This window comes from Kogia breviceps, chromosome 6 (assembly GCF_026419965.1).
Source record: "Kogia breviceps isolate mKogBre1 chromosome 6, mKogBre1 haplotype 1, whole genome shotgun sequence".
In the NCBI taxonomy this organism is placed as follows: domain Eukaryota; kingdom Metazoa; phylum Chordata; class Mammalia; order Artiodactyla; family Physeteridae; genus Kogia; species Kogia breviceps.
This window is the reverse complement of record NC_081315.1, coordinates 68,020,418-68,043,849: the sequence shown is the minus strand read 5'-3', so window position 1 is coordinate 68,043,849 and position 23,432 is coordinate 68,020,418. Positions and strand designations below refer to the sequence as shown.

General features: G+C 36.9%; 1 protein-coding gene across 1 annotated transcript in view; it reads right to left on the bottom strand.

The window, feature by feature from the left end:
- Window positions 1–2,983: 2,983 nt before the first annotated feature.
- Window positions 2,984–23,432, bottom strand: part of KLHL2 (kelch like family member 2) — a 124,564-nt gene continuing 104,115 nt past the window's right edge. Inside the window, exons 9-15 of the mRNA XM_059065870.2 lie at window positions 18,504–18,621; window positions 10,715–10,912; window positions 10,241–10,342; window positions 8,940–9,068; window positions 8,182–8,322; window positions 5,529–5,672; window positions 2,984–4,105 (exon numbers count right to left, since the gene is read on the bottom strand). Coding sequence (XP_058921853.1) covers window positions 4,077–4,105; window positions 5,529–5,672; window positions 8,182–8,322; window positions 8,940–9,068; window positions 10,241–10,342; window positions 10,715–10,912; window positions 18,504–18,621 — 861 coding nt within the window. The 3' untranslated portion in view covers window positions 2,984–4,076. The remainder of the gene's footprint in view (window positions 4,106–5,528; window positions 5,673–8,181; window positions 8,323–8,939; window positions 9,069–10,240; window positions 10,343–10,714; window positions 10,913–18,503; window positions 18,622–23,432) is intronic.

Genomic DNA, 23,432 nt, shown 5'->3' with positions numbered 1-23,432 from the left:
TTCTGTCAAGGAGTGTTAAGAGCATGCGCTATGGGGTCAGACCTACCAGGTTGTCACTCATTAGCAGTGTGCTCTTAGATAATTTATTTCTCAAAATTTTATTTAGTACTTCTGTAAAATTAGTATTATAATAATGTTTGTTATGACAATAAATGTGATCATGTATGCAAAGCCCTTTGCACAGTATCTGAAAAACAGGAAATGCTCAGTAATACTATGTTGGTTATTATCTGACTTAAAATCCTACCACAGTAGCAATATATATTTTTTATATCGGAGCAGATGTATGTATGTGAAGGGGTCAAATTATTATTTTAAATCTTGGAGATTCAGAGCTGAAAGGAAATACAGAGATGGCTCCAAAATTACAGAAATAAGCTCAACTCACTTATTTCCTTACAATGAAGAAATGGGAGGTTCAGAGAACTGCAACAATAGTGATAATTTATTGAGGGTCTTCTGTATGTCAAACACACTAATATACACCATTTCTTTCAAACTCCACAATAACCTTGTAAGTGACATAGACACTACTGTTGCCATTTTAGAGAAGACAAAATGTCAGAGGTTAAGAAATGTGTTTAAAGTAGTGACAGCTAGCAACTGACAGAGGGGGATGCAAACTGAGAGCCATCTGATTCCTATGCCCATGGGCTCTGCAATACATCACACTGCTTTTTTCGTTAGAGTCGTGAAGCCAGGGTTAAAATGCCAGAAACTTGATTCAAAGTGTGATTCAACTTTCCCATGTAGCCTCCTCTCCAAAATGAGACACGGCGGCGGTAAAAGCCAGTAGGACACAATTTGCTCAAGACCAAACTGAAACAAGAGGCAGGCTAATCCAGGGGTCCCCAACCCCCGGGCCAGTACTGGTCCGTGCCCTGTTAGGAACCCAGGCTGCACAGCAGGAGGTGAGCAGCCGGCCAGCAGACAAATCCTCATCTGTATTTACAGCCACTCCCCATCACTCACATTACCTCCTGAGCTCCTCCTCCTGCCAGATCAGCATCGGCATCAGATTCTCATAGAAGCGCGAACCCTACTGTGAACTGTGCATGCGAGGGATCTAGGTTGTGTGCTCCTTACGAGAATCCAATGCCTGATGATCCGAGGTGGAGCTGAGGCAGTGATGCTAGCACTCGGGAGCAGCTGCAAATACAGATTATCATTAGTAGAGAGGTTTGACTGCACAGAGACCATAATAAATCAATTGCTTGCAGACTCATATCAAAACCTTATCAGTGAGTGGCAAATGAAAACAAGCTCAGGGCTCCCACTGATTCTGCATTAAGTTGTATAATTATTTCATTATATATTTACAATGTAATAATAATAGAAATAAAGCACACAATAAATGTAATGAGCTTCAATCATCCTGAAACCATCCTCCTACCCCCACCACCATTCTGTGGAAAAATTTTCTTCCACAAAACCGGTCCCTGGTGCCAAAAAGGTTGGGGACAGCTGGGCTAATCCATTACATCACTATGTAATATTATGCTACCCTGTCTCATAACTCATCAACAGCTGACATTATAAATACATGGGTCCTCATGCTGTCTATAAGGGATGATAATAAAAACCAGGAATCATATGCCAGAGTCCATAAGGGATGGGAGGGGAACTGAAAGTATACACACCATTCACCTCAACCCCAGTCATCACTGCTTTCAGTCAAGGTGTAGAGCCAAGCAAAGCAAGCAGCAGATTTGCTTTACAATGCATTTTCATGGATATAACCTTGAACTCTGCTCACACCTGGTGGTTCCCTTGGCAGGATTTCTAAGACTTCTGACCTCTTTTTTTTGTACAATAATCTGAACAAATCAGGAACATTTTTATAAGCCTAAACAAAACAAAACAAGATATTTCAAACTGGAGAGACAAAAGCTGGTGGGGCGGGGAGGAGTACATTCAAAATCTCTGAAATCATGGAGTTATCAATCTAGCTACTGACAAACCTTGGCAAACTGTTTTATGGTATAGCTATTAAAGCTTCAAGGAAAGACAAGACAAAGAGGTATCTGACATGCTAAGTTTTTAAGACTGTCACCCTAACAGATTATATTTTAAGAAAAGCTTTAAAGATTTTTAGATAAATCTTTAATTGACAGATTCATGGAGAGTTTCATGGAAAATTAGTGTTTGGAAGTGATCAGGAAACGTAATAACACACTTTTCTTGGTGCCACTGTCAGAAGCAGCTAGCAGTGCTCCAAGTTCATTAGATCCTCAACATGTTTGTTGACAATGGATGTGCTTGGAGCCACACTAATGCAGAAATTCATGTTTTCATAAGGTGAACACGGGCTTTTTCTTTTTCTGATTAAAGTCTTCATATTTCCACTTACAACGGAAAATTCAACTAAGTTCGTAATAAATGTGGTTCTATGTTTAAATGTGAATACTCTAATATTAACTAAACAGAAATTTTATCACAGGTATAATTCTTTCCTCTTGATTATTGACTGTCCTGGCAAGAGCTCATGCCTACCTTTTAAATTCCTGAGAAACAGCCACCATACCCCATTACCCCCTTCCATCTCCTCCTCCTCCTGTGTCCAGCACCTCAGCTGTCCACCCCACTCCCCCATGCCCATTTCCTCAATTCCTTTTATTTGGTATCAAAACCACAATTTATTTCTCAGTTGTTTTAAAGTAGGTATTTTTTCTTTGACTTTCTTTTTGGTCCAGTGCTATTTGTTTTATCTTTATCTTGTGCCCTGCCCATATTAGGGACAGAAGAATATAAAACTTTAAATTTCACCAATCCTTGTGAGACTTTTTCCTTGATTATTAAGGTAGCTTTTTCTTGGAGAACAGTTTTCCATGACTTCAGTTGTTGAATTTAGTAGGTTTCTTTGGCAACAAATTTTAAATATTGATTTATGAAGTTAGAAAATGCAAATTTTATAAAAGAATACAAAAAGTGAACAGGCAACTTTCTTATTAGCAAACTAAATAGATAAAAATCAAGGAAAATGTGAAACAAATAATATACAAACTTTTATTCAAAGTTAATTCAAGAAAGACATATTTTGGTCATTTTTAAAGTAAGATTAATTGAAGATCTCAGAAAAATTCTATCTGATCAACACACATGGCTACTCACAGAAAGTTCTCTCTTCTGTTAATAGCAGCTAAATTTATACACACAGAAAAAATTCTTAAGACCATGCAAATTCAGTTGAATTCCATACATTCATTATATTCATCAAAAACCTGCAGTAATGTTCATGCCAAACTGTTAAGAAAAAAATTTGAAATACACACCAAAACATGACCAAGATTAAACCAAAGAAAATAATAAATAAGCATAATTTATATTTTATTTTAAAAAGTTTGGCATCACACATGTATTCAAGTGTGTTACACCAGTTCATTCCTCAGAAGTGGCATTTTAAAGTGTTAAGCATTGTTAAATATCAAAAAATACAACTCTGTTTTACAATGTAGTACTGGCATAATTCAAAGTACTGTGCCAATTATAAATAGTATAATCAAGTTTCAAACATCTTTTCAAACATATTTAAAGGAAAGCATATTGACACACATTTATATGCACACAATTTATTATACTCATGTAATCAAACGTATTTTATAAAAGCAAACAGTTTTATCCCTCAACTAGTTTGTATACTTACACAGAGTTTAATACCTGTTCAAAGATTTTCAGTTCCTGTGTATACAGATTTTCAGGAGAAGGAATAAAGATGAAACTTAATTTTACAAGAACACATATTACTTTATCCCCCTCACAAAATAATCCAGTCATTCAAATTGGTAACTAGTCTTTGTGAAAGCAAATATTGTCCAAAGACTACAGAATAATACTGCAGTCCAAGTTTCTTATTAAAATTCAGTCAGCTGCTGCTCACTGCAGAAAAAGCTTACACGGTGCATCTACCAAAAATAATCTTCAATATCTGAGGCCTATAAAGGCAGATGATCTTATCTTCTGCGGAGACTTAAAGTGCAGCTACAAGTGGAGAAGTGCTAGACTCTCAGTCACTTCAGAAGTACTTGTTGAAGTCTGCTTCTTCTCATGTGTAAATGTGCTGAAAATGTCCTTCAGGCTCATAATGGTTTATCAATAACTGTGACCCCTGAACAAAGAAACGAAGAAATAAAACAGAAGTCACAGGAAGCATTCTGTATCTCTGAGAAAATACTGAAGTTTTTACATTATTACTTAAGAGGGACTGAACAGATCATGATGTTTCAAAATCTCTTTCTTAGAAACTTTAGTATTACTATCATTTTAATCTAAATGACAATGAAATCTTTGTTTAAAAATTAGGGACCAAAACTACATAAGGTTATTTAATCCAGAGCTCGTCTTTTGCTCTTCACAGTTACAAGTAAGGGAAAATAATTTTACTCAAGAAATACTAAGATCCACTTAATACTCAAAGGGGCACAAACAGACTTTTAAGAGTGATGAATATTTTCATTACCTTGATTATGGTGGTTTTGTGGTTATATACATATGTCAAAACTAATGAAACTGTACACTTTAAATATGTGCTATTTATTCTATGTCAGATATATCTCAATAAAGCCATTTTAAAAAATTTCATGTAATTTTGAGGAATGCTATCCTGGGATCCTACTCTATGTATGAATAGTTCTATTAGGTGTTGTTTTAGATGACAAGTAACAGTGATGGTTAATTAGTATAAATTTCTTTTTCCCCCACTATTAAATCTACATTAGAATGTTACTGAAACATTCTAATATTTAAAGCAATATAAATATCTATCATCAGGGCTTCCCTGGTGGCGCACTGGTTGAGAATCCGCCTGCCGATGCAAGGGACACGGGTTCGTGCCCTGGTCTGGGAAGATCCCACATGCCGCGGAGCGGCTGGGCCTGTGAGCCATGGCCGCTGGGCCTGCGCGTCCGGAGCCTGTGCTCCGTTATGGGAGAGGCCACAACAGTGAGAGGCCCGCGTACCACAAAAAAAAAAAAAAAAAAAAAAAAATCTATCATCAGAATAAACTACATGCAACATATACTTTTAAACAGTCATCATTATATTTATTAAAGAGTATTACCATTTCTCTTACGAAGAGAATGGACCAAACTGATATTTTATAATTCAATCAGTGCTGTGCTTAAGTAAGAAAATTACTCTGTAGCCTCACTGCAATAGTATCACATGGAGCCCTGCCAGGGGAGATGTTATAGGGCTCATATCTTTTGGATATCTGAGTAATTAAAGCCTTGCCATATTGTGAATTCCATGACAACGCATACAGATGTAGCCATATTAAATTTTATGATTCTACACTGGAAAGATTTGTAATTTTGAATACAAATGACTACAGAATGACAAAAGGATACTAGTGCTTTATTTCAGAATATACATATCTGATATTAATTATTTTGAGAATAAGAAATAAGATATACTTTGGGAAAAGACTTCCTTCTTATATAGGAGAAAAACATTCTTAATGTAAAAAATCATAATGATGTAATCCTTTCGTATTATAATAGAAGACTATAAGAAAACTGAACAATTATTACCTGCATAACTTCTCCCTGTGCTCATACAAGATGACACCACTGTCCATTTATCAGTTGTTGGGTTATAATATTCTACTGATGCCAAGTTACAGGAACCATCATCCCCTCCAACTACATATAACAGACCGTTAACAGCACAAACTCCTTTAAAAAAATTACACAGAGAGAAAACGATTATTTTAAAAATTTGGATGAATATAATAAGTATCCCTGAACGTGTCTGGTGAGGTGATCCAGAGACACGTACTTCCTGGAAAGAGGCAAGGAGAGAAGATGGGGGAACCCAAAAAGAATTCCTTTATATGTGAGAATCTAATACTAACTGTAAGCTCCTACTCATGTTACTTATGCAGTAGATGCTTTATATATGCATTATTTCACTTAACCTTCACAATAACCTTACTTTACAGGTTAGAAACTATTTTAATCCCCATTTTATTAAAAACAATAGAAAATTCAAAGTCAAAGAACACTCCCAAAGTCAACGTCTAAGGAAATCCTAAGGAAAAAGGAAAAATAAATATATATATTAGTAGAAAGTAAAAATGATTCTGAATTTTAATTATTATACTGATTGGTCAACTATTTTATCTCCTTTAAAAGGGAAAACAGTATTATTTATTTAATTATTATGAGAATAACATATTTTTTGGATTTTTGCAAAATTCAAAACATCTAGAAAAGTATAAAGAAAAAAAGTCCACCACTAATCCTATACTTCTTAGAATCCTGATCATCGAAATTCTGGCTCTTTTCTACACGTATATACTCAGACACTCCTTTTTTTTAACCCCAAAGTAGCTCAAACTACACATGCTACTTTTTACTCACTCCCACCAAACAATATATACCTTGGACATTTCCCCAAGTTAATAAATACAGAGCTACATAATTTTTAATGGCTGCATAGTATTCCATGTAGGATAATATCATAATTTGTCTTTTACTGATGGATTTTAAGTTATTTTCAGCTTTTTTGCTCTTATCAATAATGTTACAATGAACAAGGATCTCTTGCACATTTTGCATACTTGTGCAACAATTTTCTTAATATAAATGTTTACAAAGAAAACTGCTGAGTGAAAAGATAAACACCTTTTAAAAGCTCTTTATTTCAATTTATTTTTAAAAAACATATTTAATAATTTTAAACACGATTCAGAGCTTTTATGAACTGGTACTACAGGGCATCAAAACATCCAGAAGGGTGCTGCCCACACACTGGTCTCTTTACAGACAGTTTTGCTAACACAATTAATAGGTGCTTGTAGATTTTTAACATAACAAAATAATGAGTCCAAATCTCTATACAGCATTTAAAAGCAATAGTATCTTCTGTGCAAATGGAGTGGATCCCCTTTACTCAAACTCTGTTGTGCTACTGTGATAGTCTCTTGACAGGAAGCAAACTCATATCATTTTAAAGCCCTTCAAATACCTGAAAAGCAAGAGCAGGATGACAATAGCTCTACATACACAAAGTATCTTCTTATTCTTCTGGTTAGAAGAAATGAGCTAATTTTGATTTGGAAACAATAAACAAGGGTAGAGAAAAAATAAGACTAGAATAATCTTTAGGAAAATAATAACAAAAGTTCAAATCGCAAATAAATTTCCTAATCCAGGAAGCACATGCACATATGCTTTTCTAACTTCATATGTGCTGGGGCCCAGATTTGTGGGTCTTACTATTAATAGTTCTGGACTATCCATAGCTGAGAGAGTTTTAGTACTTCACCAAGTACCAGTTGTACCAGTTGGATGAGGTAAAAGGTCAAGTAAATTAATTTTATATTTTGCTCTGTTGAGCAAGTTCTTGCAGTCCCATATACTTATCTCCCTTAGTGATCACATTTAAATTAAAGAGAAATTAAGAAGAACATTTCTGGGGGGATGGAGGGTGCATTTTGCAACATCATCCAGTGGTATACAGTGAGTTTGAGAATCATCAGGAACTTATTTTGGATTATGGGAACTGGCATGAAGACAATGGCATTTTTAAGAAAATGAGAATTTCCCAAAAAGACTACCCAGGTACCCTGAATCTATTTTCCATTTCTATTTCCCTTCTACAGATCTTCTTTTTAAGTAGGTAGTTCCCTACCTACTTAAAAGATCTTGAAGACCTCAGCTTTCTTAAAATTATTGTTGTTGTTATTTTAGCTTTTCCATTTTCTAGAGACCCTGAACTGTATTAAATTGAGGTTGCCTTCTTCAGGCTTCCCCTCCAGATTCAGATAAACAACTAGCTTTTTTATCTGGTATAAATATTTACTCAACTAGACTAAATTCCCTGAGAACTGGGCTCCAAAATGTGATACAGGTAGACACTCAAAAATGTCTGTGGTAAGAATGAATAAATTCAAGTATCAAATAAAGAGGGTTCTTCCTCTATTAAGTCTCTACATTCGTCACAAAAAAGTAAACTTTGACAGAAATTATAAGTTAACAGAAGGATCACATCAACCTGTTATGTCCAGACACTATGCTAGGCATTCATTATATAGGATTATTACAAAAGTTTCTGCAAGTTTCTGCCTTTAAAGAGCAAGTCTATTAGGGAACTCAGATCAATAAAAGAACAATGGAAATACACAGTGATACTCGGAATACAATTCATTATAAACTTCATAATCATAAACTAGATAGATACCTGCATTTCTTCTACACATGTTCATATCTGCAACCTGTCTCCATGTGTTGGTGGCGGGATCATACACTTCAACACTTTTTCGTACTAAAGGGCCATCATGACCCCCAACAGCATACAATAAGTTGTTTAGCACACCAACACCTGTAAAACACAAAGAACCAAACAATAGTAGAGTAAAAGGGACAAGAAATTTATAATATATTAGGGTTTCTTCAAATGACTTGTAAATAAAACTTCTGAAATGATTATTCATATTAAAAGTCAATATTAAAGCATACAGCCTAAGAAATAGAAACAAATAGAATTACAAATGAGAATCTCAGTAAGAACTATTGTTCTAAAAAAGCATGTCAAATACAATAAAAATAATATGGAGGTGAAACAGAGAGGGAAGTCCTTTACACAATTCTTTTGAAAACAACTTTCGTGATAAAAGCAAACCAATATTAGAACATAAAATCTGTAAGAATATGGAGTTGATTATTAAGCACTAAAAACAAAAACTTAAAGTAATGCCAAACAAGAGAAATAATTAAATGAAACAGAAGTCTTTAATATAGCACTTTAGAAATTTTACAAAGTGAAATTTTAAGTGCAGCTACCTACCAACTCTACCTGCATAATGCAAAAGACATTTTAACAATGTCACTAAAATCAGTATATATTTTCTGATAATATAAAGAGATGCCATCATTTCACTTGTTTAATTCTTTTCTATCACTTCCATGCTTCAATCACTAAATGAGGTTCCTATTCACCTGCTCCGCTCCGTCTGGTACTCATTTCTGCTATATAGGTCCACTCGTTTGCTGTGGCGCTGTAACATTCTACTGTGCTGAGACACTGACGTGAAGCTCCATCATAACCCCCGACAGCATAAAGCAGACCTAAACATGGAATCACAGAGAAAACCAAATTCATAAAAAGTGATTTTTTCATGTCAGGAAATAATATATTTTCCTTCTTGGTAGCAGAGTTTACTTTTAAAGTATTAGGAACTATTTAAAATCTTGCCTAATGGTGACAGGTGGACTTACCAAATCATATTATGAAGATCTGAAGAATATATATGATATTAATTTAACACTTTCATCAATAATCTGACTGATAGAACAAGAAAGTACACTCAGTATACATTTGGATAAACACTACTATTTGGTAAGTGAACATCCTGGAAAACCAAATTAAATATCAAAGTTATCTTAGTAAATTGAAAAAAAAGTTGAATCAAGAGTCAGTACCAATATACAATGGAATACTATTTGGCAATAAAAAGAAATGAAGTACTGGTAAAATGCTACAGCATGAACAAACCTTGAACATTATGCCAAGTCAAAGAAGCCAGTCACAAAGGACCACATACTGTATGATTTCATTAATATGAAATGTCTGTAAGTGAAAAATCTACAGAGAGACAGAAAAGTAGATAGTGTTTGCTGAGGGCTGGGAGGATGGGGGTGATAGCCAAGGGGAGTAGGACTGCTTTGGGGGGTAATAAAAATGTTCTAAAATGAATTGTTATGACAGATGCACACTGAATTGTATACTTTAAATGCATGAATTGTATGGTATGTGAATTCTATCTCAGTAAAGCTGGTAAAAGAAAAGTTGGTGCAGAGGATTATACCCATCATGGGGAGGGGGGTGGGAACCCACAAATTTGCCCAACCAAGTAAAAAAAAAATCATACTAAATAAACTCTTTTGGGGGACAAAGTGGGATATAAATAAATAACTGTGGCAACCCATCCCTTAAATGTTAAACAGCCCTTCTCCAGATGTAAAATTTCATATTCATGCCATCTGGTTTGTTCTCCAGATGACTGTATTAAAGTCAGTTAATAATATTACACAGGTTACACAGAGAGAGGGAAAAGGAGGGGGACAGAGAGAGAGGGAGGGGGACCAAGGGGTGGGTGTACCTTATTTTAAAAGGGGGTAACTAGCATTTTACAATAGCCACTATTTCCCTTTTAAACGGCCCTTTGGTTGCCCATTTAGAAAACCAGAGTCCGGGTTAACGGGAAGAACCACTCACAACCACTGGGAAGTCGACCGACCTCCAACTACGGCGACACCCACACTGCTCCTCCTCGTGTTCATGGGGGCCACGTGGAACCACTCGTTAGACTTGATGTTGTAAGCCTCCACCGAGGACAGCCCTGTAATAAAGCACAACGCACTGCACCTCAGGTTCCTTATATGTATTAGTAGGGGAAATACTTCAGCTACATTAAAGTGGGCCAAAATCCAATTATGTGACAAAGAGGAATAGCGAGCTCCTATGCAAGCTACTGACATTTACTGGCTTTTCAAACTTGGGAAGATGACGGACACTGAAGCATGAGAAAGAAAATGTACATACTGAGCACTCTTAACATCATTTAAAGGAATTCTGGATGGAAATTTTAAACTTATCTTCACAATACCTGTTAAAACATTCAAATGCCTCCTAATTTTGCTAGGCCTTGTTCTATAAATGTGATCGCTATGTTAATTCTAACAGCAGTGTAGGAAAGATAAAAGAAAATTGCCTGTACTCCCGTCAAAGCCTCCTACGGCATATAACAGTCCGTTCAGCACAGCAGCCCCCAGGGTGCTTCTCCGGTCTCGCATGTTAGCAACACTGGTCCACTGATCTTTCACGGGGTCATAGGAATCCACAGTGCGGACCCTTAAGGAGCCATTAAAGCCACCAACAGCAAAAACGAGTCCAGCCATGTAGACCATCCCTGAAAAAGAAATACAGCAGTTAATGATGCATGTGCAACCCAACTGCTACCAACATCTAAAGACTGCATTCCAAACAGTCTACAGCTGTTGTCAGAACACAAGTCGCCCTAGGAGAAGCCTGGATGAATAGGTCCTAAGAAACGCTATTCATTAGCGAGAATATAGAATGAATAGACTGTGCTCCTTACTACTACTGAAAAATGCAATGGCATGGGCTGAGGTACTATTTTGACTCTTGGCTTCTTCAAAGACTTACTTACAGATGTAAACAATGAGCCAATATTTTCCAACTGCTTGAACCTGTACACATCTCCCATGGCTTTCAATTTTGGACCTTCTACTCAAAAATACCAGACCAAGTTGTCTTCAAAAGAATCAAGGGCATGAAAGATAAGGAAACACTACGGAACTGTCACAGATCAGAAGAGACTAAGATAACATGACAACTAAATGCAATATAACAAGGCAGGATCAAGATGGCAGAGTAGGAGGACATGGAGCTCACCTCACCCACAAACGCATCAAACATACATCTACATGTGGAACAATTCTCACAGAAAACCAACTGGAAACTGGCAGAAGATCTCTTTTACAACCAAAGCTGCAAGAAAGATCTCCACGTAACCCAGCAGGATGGGGGGAAAAAGGCATTCAGAACAGGACTGGCACCCTGGGAGGGATCTGTGAAGGAGGGAAGGTCCACAAGGGCAGGACTTCACCCTGGGGAGCCCCTTTGCCTGCTATGAAGTCTGCCAGGACAGACAGAGGGACTGGAGGTGTTACAGACCTGGGTTCTTGGACTCTTTAAGCAACAGAAATTGGTAAGAGGCCAGATGAGGAATTCAGGCAAGGCTTTACTGGGACTTGTGCTTAGCACGAGGGAGCAAAAACAAGTAATAGGTTCCCTTTCTTGCTCCCTGAGGAGAGGGAGCAAGATGTTTCCTTAAATGGGGTGACAGTGGGGACACATTGGTGGCTCAGGCTGGAGGCATGGCTTAGGTGGTCTGTCCACCCCTTGGTGGTGGTGTGTGCAGGGATCATGCTCAGTACCCTGCTTTTGCTCCTAGCACTTCAGAAGTGGCAGTTGGGTTTTGGCCTTATTATTCATAATTACCCTGACTACACATGTGCGCAGTTATTTTTAGTCCCTTAGAGTTTCTTTGTCTTCTGTTGCTCAAGGAGATGTTTGTCCAGGTGCAAGCACTGCAGTATAGGGTCCCAAGTCCCAGGTCCCAGCCTGTCTCAGAGGGGCCTGGTCTCTGCTCTCAAGGATTGTGTGGGTGCTGGTTTACTAGCAATCAGAGCAGAGCTGATAGCTGCAACCTCGCTGTACTTCCCAGTCTGAAATGCATGATGGGCAGGGGTGCTAGTATGCACAGCGGCTAGATGCTGAGTCTTGGGCAGATGGGCCCAGGAAGAGGACTCTGTCTACCTGCATGGAGACAGCTTGGAGGGCCTGGGGTATGGCCTTATCAAACCTCAGAGCCCACTGTCAGCATTCACACCATGGGGGAGGGTCCAGATCCAGTGGACATTGTTGGTGCACACACTGGGTCACACCACAGAAATGCATGTTTTGGGTAGACAGCCCCTTGGGAGGAGTATACAGGGGTTCCTTGTCTCTCTGGAGCACTCTAGTTCTGCCCAGCCCACACTGAAGCTTGGAGCCAGATCTAGTGCAGACAGGTCCTGGGAGAGGCCTGCCACAGAGGCAGCCCAGGTCCCAGGTGGCAGCACAACCACCTTGACTCCTGCAGCCACAGCACCCCAGCCCCCAGCACCAGCCCACTCCACACCACAGCCTAGCACTAGATCTGGGACAAACACAGTGGAGAAAGGGCCACGACCTTGGGCTGCTTCTGGGCAGAACTGCAGATGACTTCAGAGGCAGTGCATAGGTTCCCTGTGACCACATGGGCCTCACTTGCTTCAGCACTCACCTCCTTTGCAACAGAGCAAGGGCAATGGAGCCATATCCAATATGAGACTCAGGGTTTCTACTCAAACAACTGGGGACCAGACTTTGCCCCTGACAAGGCCGTGACATCCACAGAGAAAAGATGAGGCTGTGCCCAATATCCAGGGCAGGCTGTAGACACTGCAACTCCAATCACACCCCCTTATCAAGAGGATAATGGCCAGCACACTCTGAGGAAAGATATGGTTGGCATACAGCCCTTGCACCAAAAGTACTGGACTTACACAGTCTACACAGGGATGCTCCCACATAAAAACAGCCCTTTAAGACCACAATAGACAACTGTTTCTCCTAAATTCATAGAGACAAAGTCAAGTAAAATAAGAAAGCAGAGGAACTACTTACTCCCAATTAAAGGAACAAGAGAAATCCCTTGAAAGAACAAATAATGAAATAGACCTCTCCAATCTACCAGACTCCTAGTTCAAAAAGGAGGTAAAGATAAATAAATAAATAAAGATGCTGAAGGAATTAAAGATTATCAATAGAAATGCAGATCACTATAACAAGGAACCAGAAATTATAAAATGAACCAGTCAAAACTAGACAACTCACCTGCAGAGATAAAAACAAATCCAGAGGGCTTCCCTGGTGGCGCAGTGGTTGAGAGTCCACCTGCTGATGCAGGGGACATGGGTTGGTGCCTTGGTCCGGGAAGATCCCACATGCCACGGAGCAGCTAGGCCCGTGAGCCACAGCTGCTGAGCCTGTGTATCCAGAGCCTGTGCTCCGCAATGGGAGGAGCCACAGCAGTGAGAGGCCCACGTACCGCAAACAACAACAACAACAACAACAAACAAACAAATCCAGAGGCAATGAATTGTAGACTAAATAATGCAGAAGCACGAATAAGTGATCTGGAAGATAGAATGATGGAAATCACCCAATCAGAGCAGCAGACAGAAAGACAAATGAAAAAAACAAACAAAAAAACCCCAAAGTAACATACAAGATCTATGGGATAATATAAAGCATACCTACGCAAAATAGGGGGGTTGCAGAAAAAGAAAAAGGGCTCAAAAATGTATTTGAAGAAATTATGGCTGAAAACCTCCCAAACTTAAGAAGGAAACAGATATCCAGGTAGAGGAAGCACAGAGGGTCCCAAACAAGATGAACCCAATCACACCCACACCAACACATTTCATAATTAAAATGGCAAAGAGATACTAGGTCAAAAAACAAGCCTCAACAAATTTAAGAGGATAGAAATTATTTCAAGCATCTTTTCCTTCCACAACAGTATAAAACTAGAAATCAACCACAAAAAGAAAAACGGGAGAAAACCGAACACATGGAGACTAAACAACATGCTACTAAAAAAACCAATGGTCACTGATGCAATCAAATAAATCAGAAAATGCTTTGAGACAAATGACAATGAAAAACACAACCTTACAAAATCTTTGGGATGCAGCAAAAGCAGTTCTAAGAGAGAAGTTCATAGCCACACAGGCCTTCCTCAAGAAAAAAACTCAAATAAACAACCTAACCTACCACCTAAAAGTATCAGAACAAGAAGAACAAACAAAACCAAGGTCAGCAGAAGGAAAAATAATAAGGATAAAAGAGGAAATAAAGAAAATGAAGATCAAAAAAACAACAGGAAAGATCAATAAAACCAAGAGCTGGTTTTTAGAAAAGATAAACAAAATTGAAAAACCTCTAGCTAGGCTCACCAAGAAGAAAAGAGAGCAGATCCAAATAAACAAAATAAGAAATGAAAGAGGAGAAATAACAACCAAGAAATACAAAAAAAACAGAAGAGAATACTGTGAGCAGTTATATAATGACAAATCGGACCTCCTAGAAGAAATGGAAAAGTTTCAAGAAACATATAACCGGCCAAAACTGAGTCAAGAAGGAATAGATAACTTGAACAGACTGATTATTAGAAGTGAAATAGAATCTGTAATGAAAACAACTCCCTGCAAACAAAAGGCCAGAACCATACAGCTCACCTATCCTTCTCAAACTATTCCAAAAAAATTACAGAGTAAGGAACACTTCTAAAGTCATTGTATGAGGGCACCATCACCCTGATACCAAAACCAAACAAAGACACTACAAAAACAGAAAATTACAGGCCAATATCTCTGAAGAATATAGATGCAAAATTCCTCAACAAAATATTAGCAAACCAAATCCAACAATACAGAGAAAGGATCATATCTCATGATCAAGCTGGATTCGTTCTAGGGTAAAAAGGATGGTTCAACATGTGCAAATCAATCACTATGATACACCACCTAACAAAAGGAAAGAAAAAAAACCACATGATCATATCAATAGACACAGAATAAGCATTTGATAAAATTCAACATCCACTCATAACAAAAACTCTCACCAAAGTGGGTATAAAGGGAACATATCTCAACATAATAAAAGCCATTTATGACAAAGCCACAGCCAACATAATACTCAATGGTGAAAAGCTGAAAAACTTCCCGCTAAATTCAGGAACAGGACAAGGATGTCCACTATTACCACTTCTATTCAACATTGTATTGGAAGTCCTAGCCATAGAAATCAGACAAGAAAGAGAAATAAAATGTATCCAAATTGGAAGTGAAGAGGTAAAACTGTCACTATTTGCAGATGACATGACATGCTATATAGAGAACCCTAAAGACTCCACACGAAAAGTATTAGAACTAATAAATTCAGCAAGGTGGGAGGATACAAGATTAATATACAGAAATCTGTTGCATTCCTTTATACAACAACAAAATATCAGAAAGAGAAAGTAAAAAAAAAAAACAATCCCATTTAAAATCCCAACAACCTAAGAATAAACTTAACCAAGGAGATGAAAGACCTACACACTGAAAATTATAAAACAATGATAAAGGAAGCTGAAGGTAATTCAAAGAAATGGAAAGAAATCTCATGCTCTTGGAAAAATTAATATTGTTAAAATGGCCATATGATTTACAGATTAAATGCAATCCTTATCAGAATATCCATGATATTTTTCAAAGAACTAAAACAAATAATACTAAAACTTATACGGAACCACAAAAGACCCAGAAATGCCAAAGAAATCCTGAGGAAAAAGAACAAAGCTGGAGGCATAACTCTTCCAGACTTAGACACTACTACAAAGCTATAGTAATCAAAACAGCATGGTATTGGCACAAAAACAGATATATAGATCAATGGAAGTGAGGAGAGAGCCCAGAAATAAACCCACACACCTATGGTCAATTAATCCACGACAAAGGAGACAAAACTATATAATGGAGAAAAGACAGTCTCTTCAACAAGTAGTGTTGGGAAAGCTGGACAGCTGCATGTAAATCAATGAAATTAGAACACTCCCTCACACTATATACAAAAGTAAACATAAAATGGTTTATAGACTTAAATGTAAGACATGATACCATAAAACTCCTAGGAGAGAACATAGGTGAAACATTCTTGGAAATAAATCATAGCATTATTTTCTTAGAGAAGTTTCCCAAGGCAAAAGAAATAAAGGCAAAAATAAACAATAGGACCTAATCAAACTTAAAAGCTTTTGCACAGCAAAGGAAACCATCAACAAAATAAAAGAAAACCTACGGAATGGAGAAAATATTTGCAAACGATGTGAATGACAAGGGGTTAATAACCCAGATATACAAATAGCTCATACTATTCAAAAAAAACCCCCAAACAATCCAATCAGGAAATAGGCAGAAACCTAAATAGACATTTCTCCAAAGAAGATATATAGATGGCCAACAGGCACATTAAAAAGATACTCAACATCTCTAATTATTAGAGAAATGCAAATCAAAACCACAATGAGGTCTCACCTCACAGTGGTCAGAATGGCTATCATCAAAAAGTCTACAAATAAGCAGGAGAGGATGTGAAGAAAAGGGAACCCTGCTGTTGGTGGGAATGTAAATTGGTGCAGCTAGTATGGAAAATGGTATGGAGTTTCCTTAAAAAACTGAAAATATAACTATGATATGATCCAGCAATCCCACTCCTGGGCATATATCTGGAAAGGATGAAAACTGTAATTTGTAAAGATACATGCACCTCAATGTTCAGAGTAGCACTATTTATTGGGTTGGCCAAAAAGTTCGTTCGGATTTCTCTGTAACCTTATGGAAAAACCTGTACGAACTTTTTGTCCAATCCAATACAATAATCTACACATGGAAACAACCCAAGTGCCTGTCAACAGATGATTGGTTTAAGAAGATGTGTTATATATACAATGGAATATTACTCAGCCATAACAAAGAATGAAATACTGCCATTTGCAGCAACATGGGTGGACCTAGAGAATATCATACTAAGTAATAGTAATATGCCAATGCTAATTTCTTAGTTTTGATAACTGCATCACAGTTTTATAAGATATTAATATTAGGGAATTACACACACACAAATAATTTCTGAGTAACGCTTTTCTACACAAACAAATCCTTAAGTCCAAGGATAAAATTCTGATGTACAGGAATTCATAAAAAGTAACATTGTTAAATGGCCAAAATAACACAAAAATAATGCAAGTAAAGTCAGAAGATAAAAGATTAATACAAATAAACACTGACAACACAAATGACAGACAAAAAGGCTACTTCCCTTAATGTATCAAATCGTATAAAATAGTATAATAAAAAAATGGCAAGAATCATGAACTGACCATTCAGAAAGATGTTTAACTTTCTTCATAATAAAAGTGCAAAGTAGATAATGAGATAGCATTTTTCACCTACCAGATTGCAAAACTCAATTTAATTATAAGGTGTTATAGGGTATGTAGGGAAATTTGTACCTTCATATTTTACTGTTAGTGTAAGTAATAATTGGTATATCTTCCTTGCATACTCTTTGAATCATTAATTCTAGTTCTAGAGTTTTATCCCACTAAAATATATTAGCATACATACATAATAATGTATGTATAAGGAATTCATTGCAGTACTATTTATAACATAAGATTAAAAACAATTTTAATGTTCAATTAAAAACTAGTAAAAATTATACTACATCCAGCTCCCTGTCCAACATACTAGATAGCTCAAAAGGAATGAGTTAACTCTATGCTGTTATGTAACAGTTTCTAGGATATATTGTTAAAGGACTTCCATGATAGAAATGTTCTGTTACACTTAGAACTCATTTACTATGGGAACTCTGATTTATGGATCCAGATTTGAGTCACAGGAAGAATCCTTAGAATTTGCAACTGCCTCTTCTGATTACAGTTTTGGATAAATAAAGTCTATTTCAACAAACATTTGTAAAACAGATGCTTGGAAGAAGGAAACTGTGGCTTATTAGCTAAGTCAGGAATCTCTTAGAACTAAGGGTCCCAACCTAAAGAATTCTCAACACTTCAGCAAAGGTAACTAGGAAAATATCCAGCAAATTGCTAGCTACTCCACTTTATACTAGAGAATCAGAAAAATAAGTAAATTGAAGACAGAGCAGCTATCTCCATCAATGTCTTATGAGTTGCATGGGGCTCCTCAATCACTCTGTAATCACATGGCTACTTTAATCAAAGCTTTTCCAATAAAGATTCTTCTAGTTAATAAAATAAGACCTGAGAGAGAAGCTCCCAATGACCCAGAAATAGGGAAATGACCGCAATGCATGATGCTTACCTGCCCTACATCTCCTGGAAGGCAATTCTGCTACTTGGTGCCATCGTTCTTCTTTGAAGTCATAGCATTCCACACTGCGGATAGCCTTTGGTGCTTGGCCCCCAACCACCACCATTAGCTGCAAGGGCAGAAGCAGAGGTACTTGAACCAACAACTACTGCATATTCAGGGATTTAAAATGTCTTACAAAGACAATGACGTGGAGAATATTAGGATGAAGATGGTAGGGGGAGCTGGGGGAAAACAACCACCTCATCAACATTTAATAAACATCAACAAAGGGGACACATGTATGTTAGAACTACAATTCTATTTTCTAGCACATTTAGTCAAAAATAAGGATATCAGAAACTAAGTTTCTGATCCTTCAAGCAAAAGCAGTATTTAAGCCAAAAACAGCAGGCAGTCAGCACTGGCAAGGCTGCAGTGTCATAGGGCTTGCTATAAACTAGATCCCAGCTTTGTAATGACCAGGGATTAGATCTCCACAATCTAGGAAAGCAGACAGAAGTGAAATTTATGTTAGTGGGTAGGTGAGATGAAAAGGACAATAAGGTATTAAAGAAAGATGGAAGAAGGAAAAATAAAACCTATTGAAAAAGGAGGACTAATTGAATTGGAGTTCACAAGAGAGCACAGATTCCCAGATGTCAAGTAAAGAGACCTCCCTGGATGCCCCACAAATAAAACAACCAAGAGGACAGATAATGGAGATACTAGAAATCATAACGAATGAATGAATAACAGTCCAGCACTGAGAATAAGTGAGGTCCATAAACTTCTTCAATTCAATTCAATCCAACAACTATTTATTAAGTGCCTATCTTCCATATTTGATCAGAACTGTGCTAAGATGTTCTACATAAGAAATGTAAGACAGGGTCTCTACCCCCAAGAGCTATTAGGTATCACTAAGGAGACAAGACTCTAAAGTACTTCAAGAACTATATACAATTATATGTGACCAGAAAGCTATGATTAGTTATAAACATTAATTGCTATTCCTGATCAGAAAATGAAACATAGCCATAATTTAGTGAAAGCTTCCTGGAGGAAGTAGAACCTTGAGAGATAGATGGGATTTAGCAATCAATGTGTTTGTCTTTTAATGAGTATAAGTGGGCACACTGGGCACTCTTTGGAAACACTGAAAACACAGCTGTCAATTCAGAAGAACGTAAAAGTTAATGATGTCACGTGTGCAACACTGTAAAGAATGGCAAGGACCTCAAGGGAAAAGTGAGATGACAGGAAAAATGATGTTCAAAAGAAACAAAAAATCAAAACAAACAGAAGATGGAATGACTCATGCATACAAAAAGGGAAGGTTTGCAACCTTGACTTGAGCAATGACCTACCTGTACTTGGAACTATAGAAAGATGGGTACACAGAAATCAGAATAATCTTGTTTCCAAAAAGAAGCCTATTTTAGTAATTTATTTACTGGAAAGTATAAAGAATTTTAAAGGTCTTAGAAAGAAGACTGAATGTAGCACAGTTATATAATTTTTTTTCAGACCTGCCATTCCTCTACTGTTGAATACAAACAAAGAAAAGCAAGAATTAACAAAGAAAATCTGCAATACCCTTCCCTCCTAATCCCAAAGGGAAAAAAGGGAGGGGCAAGGTTATGAAATCACAGAGGTGCAACAGACAGTAAGATCAATCCTGTATCTAGAGGTCTATAGAAGACCTACCTGTGCTTAACTTTTAAACTCTGCTCAGCAGTTAGACAACAGTTGAAAGAGGTTTGGTTAACATCTCTGATGAAGATCAGTTTAAAAAAAATCTCTGAAGGGAATACTTTTCAAATAATCCTTGAGAAACAATACGGTTTATTAGATTTCATGATTCTCAACTATGAATCTTGTGATTTCCACACAATAGTTCACTTCTTGTAGATCAAAATGAGGATGGAAGGGAATATGTGCTACCGAATATAGAGAAAGGTAGTAATATCTGTCCTTTACTCACACAAGAGAAGTAAACTGGGGTGAGGATTTGGAACTCCAGGAATCAGAGATAATGGGGAAAGGAAGAATGTATAATGGGAAGACAAGAGCAGGAGAGCAGGGATATTTGTATGAGATCAAGAGACGGTGATAAAAACCACCGTACTACTAGCATCAAAAGAGGTGTCATGACTCTGACACTCCAATTATTTGTGATGCCTGATCTGAGAAACATCAAACTAGTTTATGCTAATGCAAAGGAATAGAAAACTGGGAAGACATTTGTATGGAAAAGTTAAATGCGACGTATTTAAGGAAGGCAAAGGGTTGGGAGTTACACAAATTCAAGTGACCATCCTGAAATGTAGATCAATTAAACTTTGTTCTTTCATTTTCTTCACCTATTAAATATTAGTTTTGCCTCCTGAAATACCAAGTTTCATAATTTTCCAACTGGAAATCTTAATAGATATCCTGGGTAAAAAAAAGAAAAATATATATACAGAAATAATAAGATAGGGCTTCCCTGGTGGCGCAGTGGTTGAGAGTCCGCCTGCCGATGCAGGGGACATGGGTTCGAGCCCCAATCTGGGAAGATCCCACATGCAGCAGAGTGGCTAGGCCCATGAGCCATGGCTGCTGAGCCTGTGCGTCCGGAGCCTGTGCTCCGCAACGGGAGAGGCCACACAACACTGAGAGGCCCACGTACCGAAAAAAAAAGAAAAAAGAAATAATAAAATAGCATTTGTAAAAATAGATTCCAAAGATAAAAAGTAAAAAGAAGCTAACAACAAAGCACAGTAGCAAAACATAAACAGTTTTTCATTATACTGTCCAAATCCAAGAGTGCCTTACACAATCCCAAGATGGTTTACTGACGATACAAAACTAATATCTGACATATAAAAAGATCTTTCATGCAAATTAGCAAATTAGTATGCGTCCACAGAATCAGAGCCTAATTAGTCACTGTCATGGTAGAAACATTATCTATTATTCCAGCATTGCTACCACATTTTGTCTCATAGGTCTTACCATGATTATGTTATGTCAGCAAGAGAAATTAATCTTTGCCTCATTCTTACCTATTTAGAATTAATCTTGAGTACAACCACTCTAAAATGACAAACAGTGCTATTGAAAAAAGTGTCCAACACAAGCACTTTTGCAAAAACATGTGCAGATAAATAAACTTTGAGGAGAGACTATGCAAATACAAAATCAGGAGCTGAGTAGCCTCCCTGCTACCTGTCAGGTCTGCAACCCTCCTCCCCAGCCACCCTGAGAGAACAGAAGAGAACCTTCATGGATCAGCATACCCACCACAAAATCAGAGCTAAAGAACTGAGAAACCAAAAGTTTAATACAGTTAGGAGGGTCACTCCAAAGGCACAACCAGAGAAGCCCAGAGAGTGTCAACTGAACAGATGATCACAACTCTTCATAAGAGAAAATACTTGATAGGATTTTACCAAAGACTCTTTAGAATGTTTTCAAAAGTGACATGCTTATTACAGAAATTAGAAGAGAATTAGTTTTCACTCTAAAGGTTAAGGCATAGCTAAAGATAGCAAAGCTAAAGATGCCAGCAGCGGGAATATGCAAGTTAAGAAGAGATCTTTTACAAATATGAAATGTTTAAGAGTATTAAAGATAAAACAAGCTATTTAGAAGGAAGTTAAAAAGACCAGCATAAAAAATAATAATTCGAATGGGCTAAGGCTCTGAACAACTTTTATAAATCTATTTTTTTTGTAAGAACAAAAACTGACACCAAATAATATGGACAAATATGAAGTAATGAAGACTTATAGAGACGGCTACTTATAAAAGGAGGTAAAAGGGTATTTGGAAAATGTAAACACTTATAAAATCAGCAGACCCAGATGGCATGCATACTAAGGTGTTAAGGGAACTAGCTAATGTACTTACTGAGCCACTTACAATTATTTTTGAAAAATCTTGGAGAACTGAGGAGAGATCAGAAAATTTAAAAACGGCAAATACCAATTTTCAAAATAGGGTAGGAAGTGAGTGCCTTGTAAATACTTTATAAGTGATAATAATTCTCAGTAAAAATTTAGAATATTTTGAGAAAAGCATTTGAACTTCCAGGAGCCTATGAAACGATGAGTAACACGCAGAGGGATGTTAAAAATAAAAATCATGCCAAATTTGAATCTATATGATCCTGAATCTCAATAGATGTTATAGGCCAAATTATTTACTTTTTGGCTTAGATAATAAACATAATCATATAGACTGAAACTTCCTACAAACAGACTATGTTGGTAAGTGGGTATTTCTAATGAAGTATCACCAGGGAGAGCACTGAAGTCCATTTTAAATTAAAATATTTACTAATGATCTAGAAAAAAGGAGGGAGTAGTACACTGGCAAAATATAGTTGGTTGTAAATTAAGAACTCTTTTGTTAACACTGGGCAAAACAGAAAAACACTACTAATATGGATTTGAAGCAATTAAAATATAGACTCCAAAAAAATTTGAAAAAAACACTAAATAAAAGCATTAAAGTGAAAGAATTTAAAAGATTTAATTTAATGAAAAGGTAAAGTAATAACTAAAGGTGATATAAGAAAACAGCGGATAACAGATTAATTCTTATTTCTTAATTCATCATTGCCCCAAACACACATGAGAGCTAAAAATCAATACATAAATAAAAGCATTATATTATGGGTCATTCTGATTAGACCATACACAAAATGGTGCTTAAAGTGCTGGTCTCCTAGTACTGTAAAGATGCAAACAGAGCAGAAGGAATTGCAAACAGAGAGACAGAAATGAGGGGTTATTTGTAAGGAAAATTAAATCAGTAAGACACGAATGGCTTCAACTAAAAAGATAAAGGTAGAATATGAACTTTCACAGAGGAATTACATGAATACTGGAGATCTGGGAAAACATGGAAAATCTACACTGAAATGGCTATGTATGATGTGTGAGTGAACCA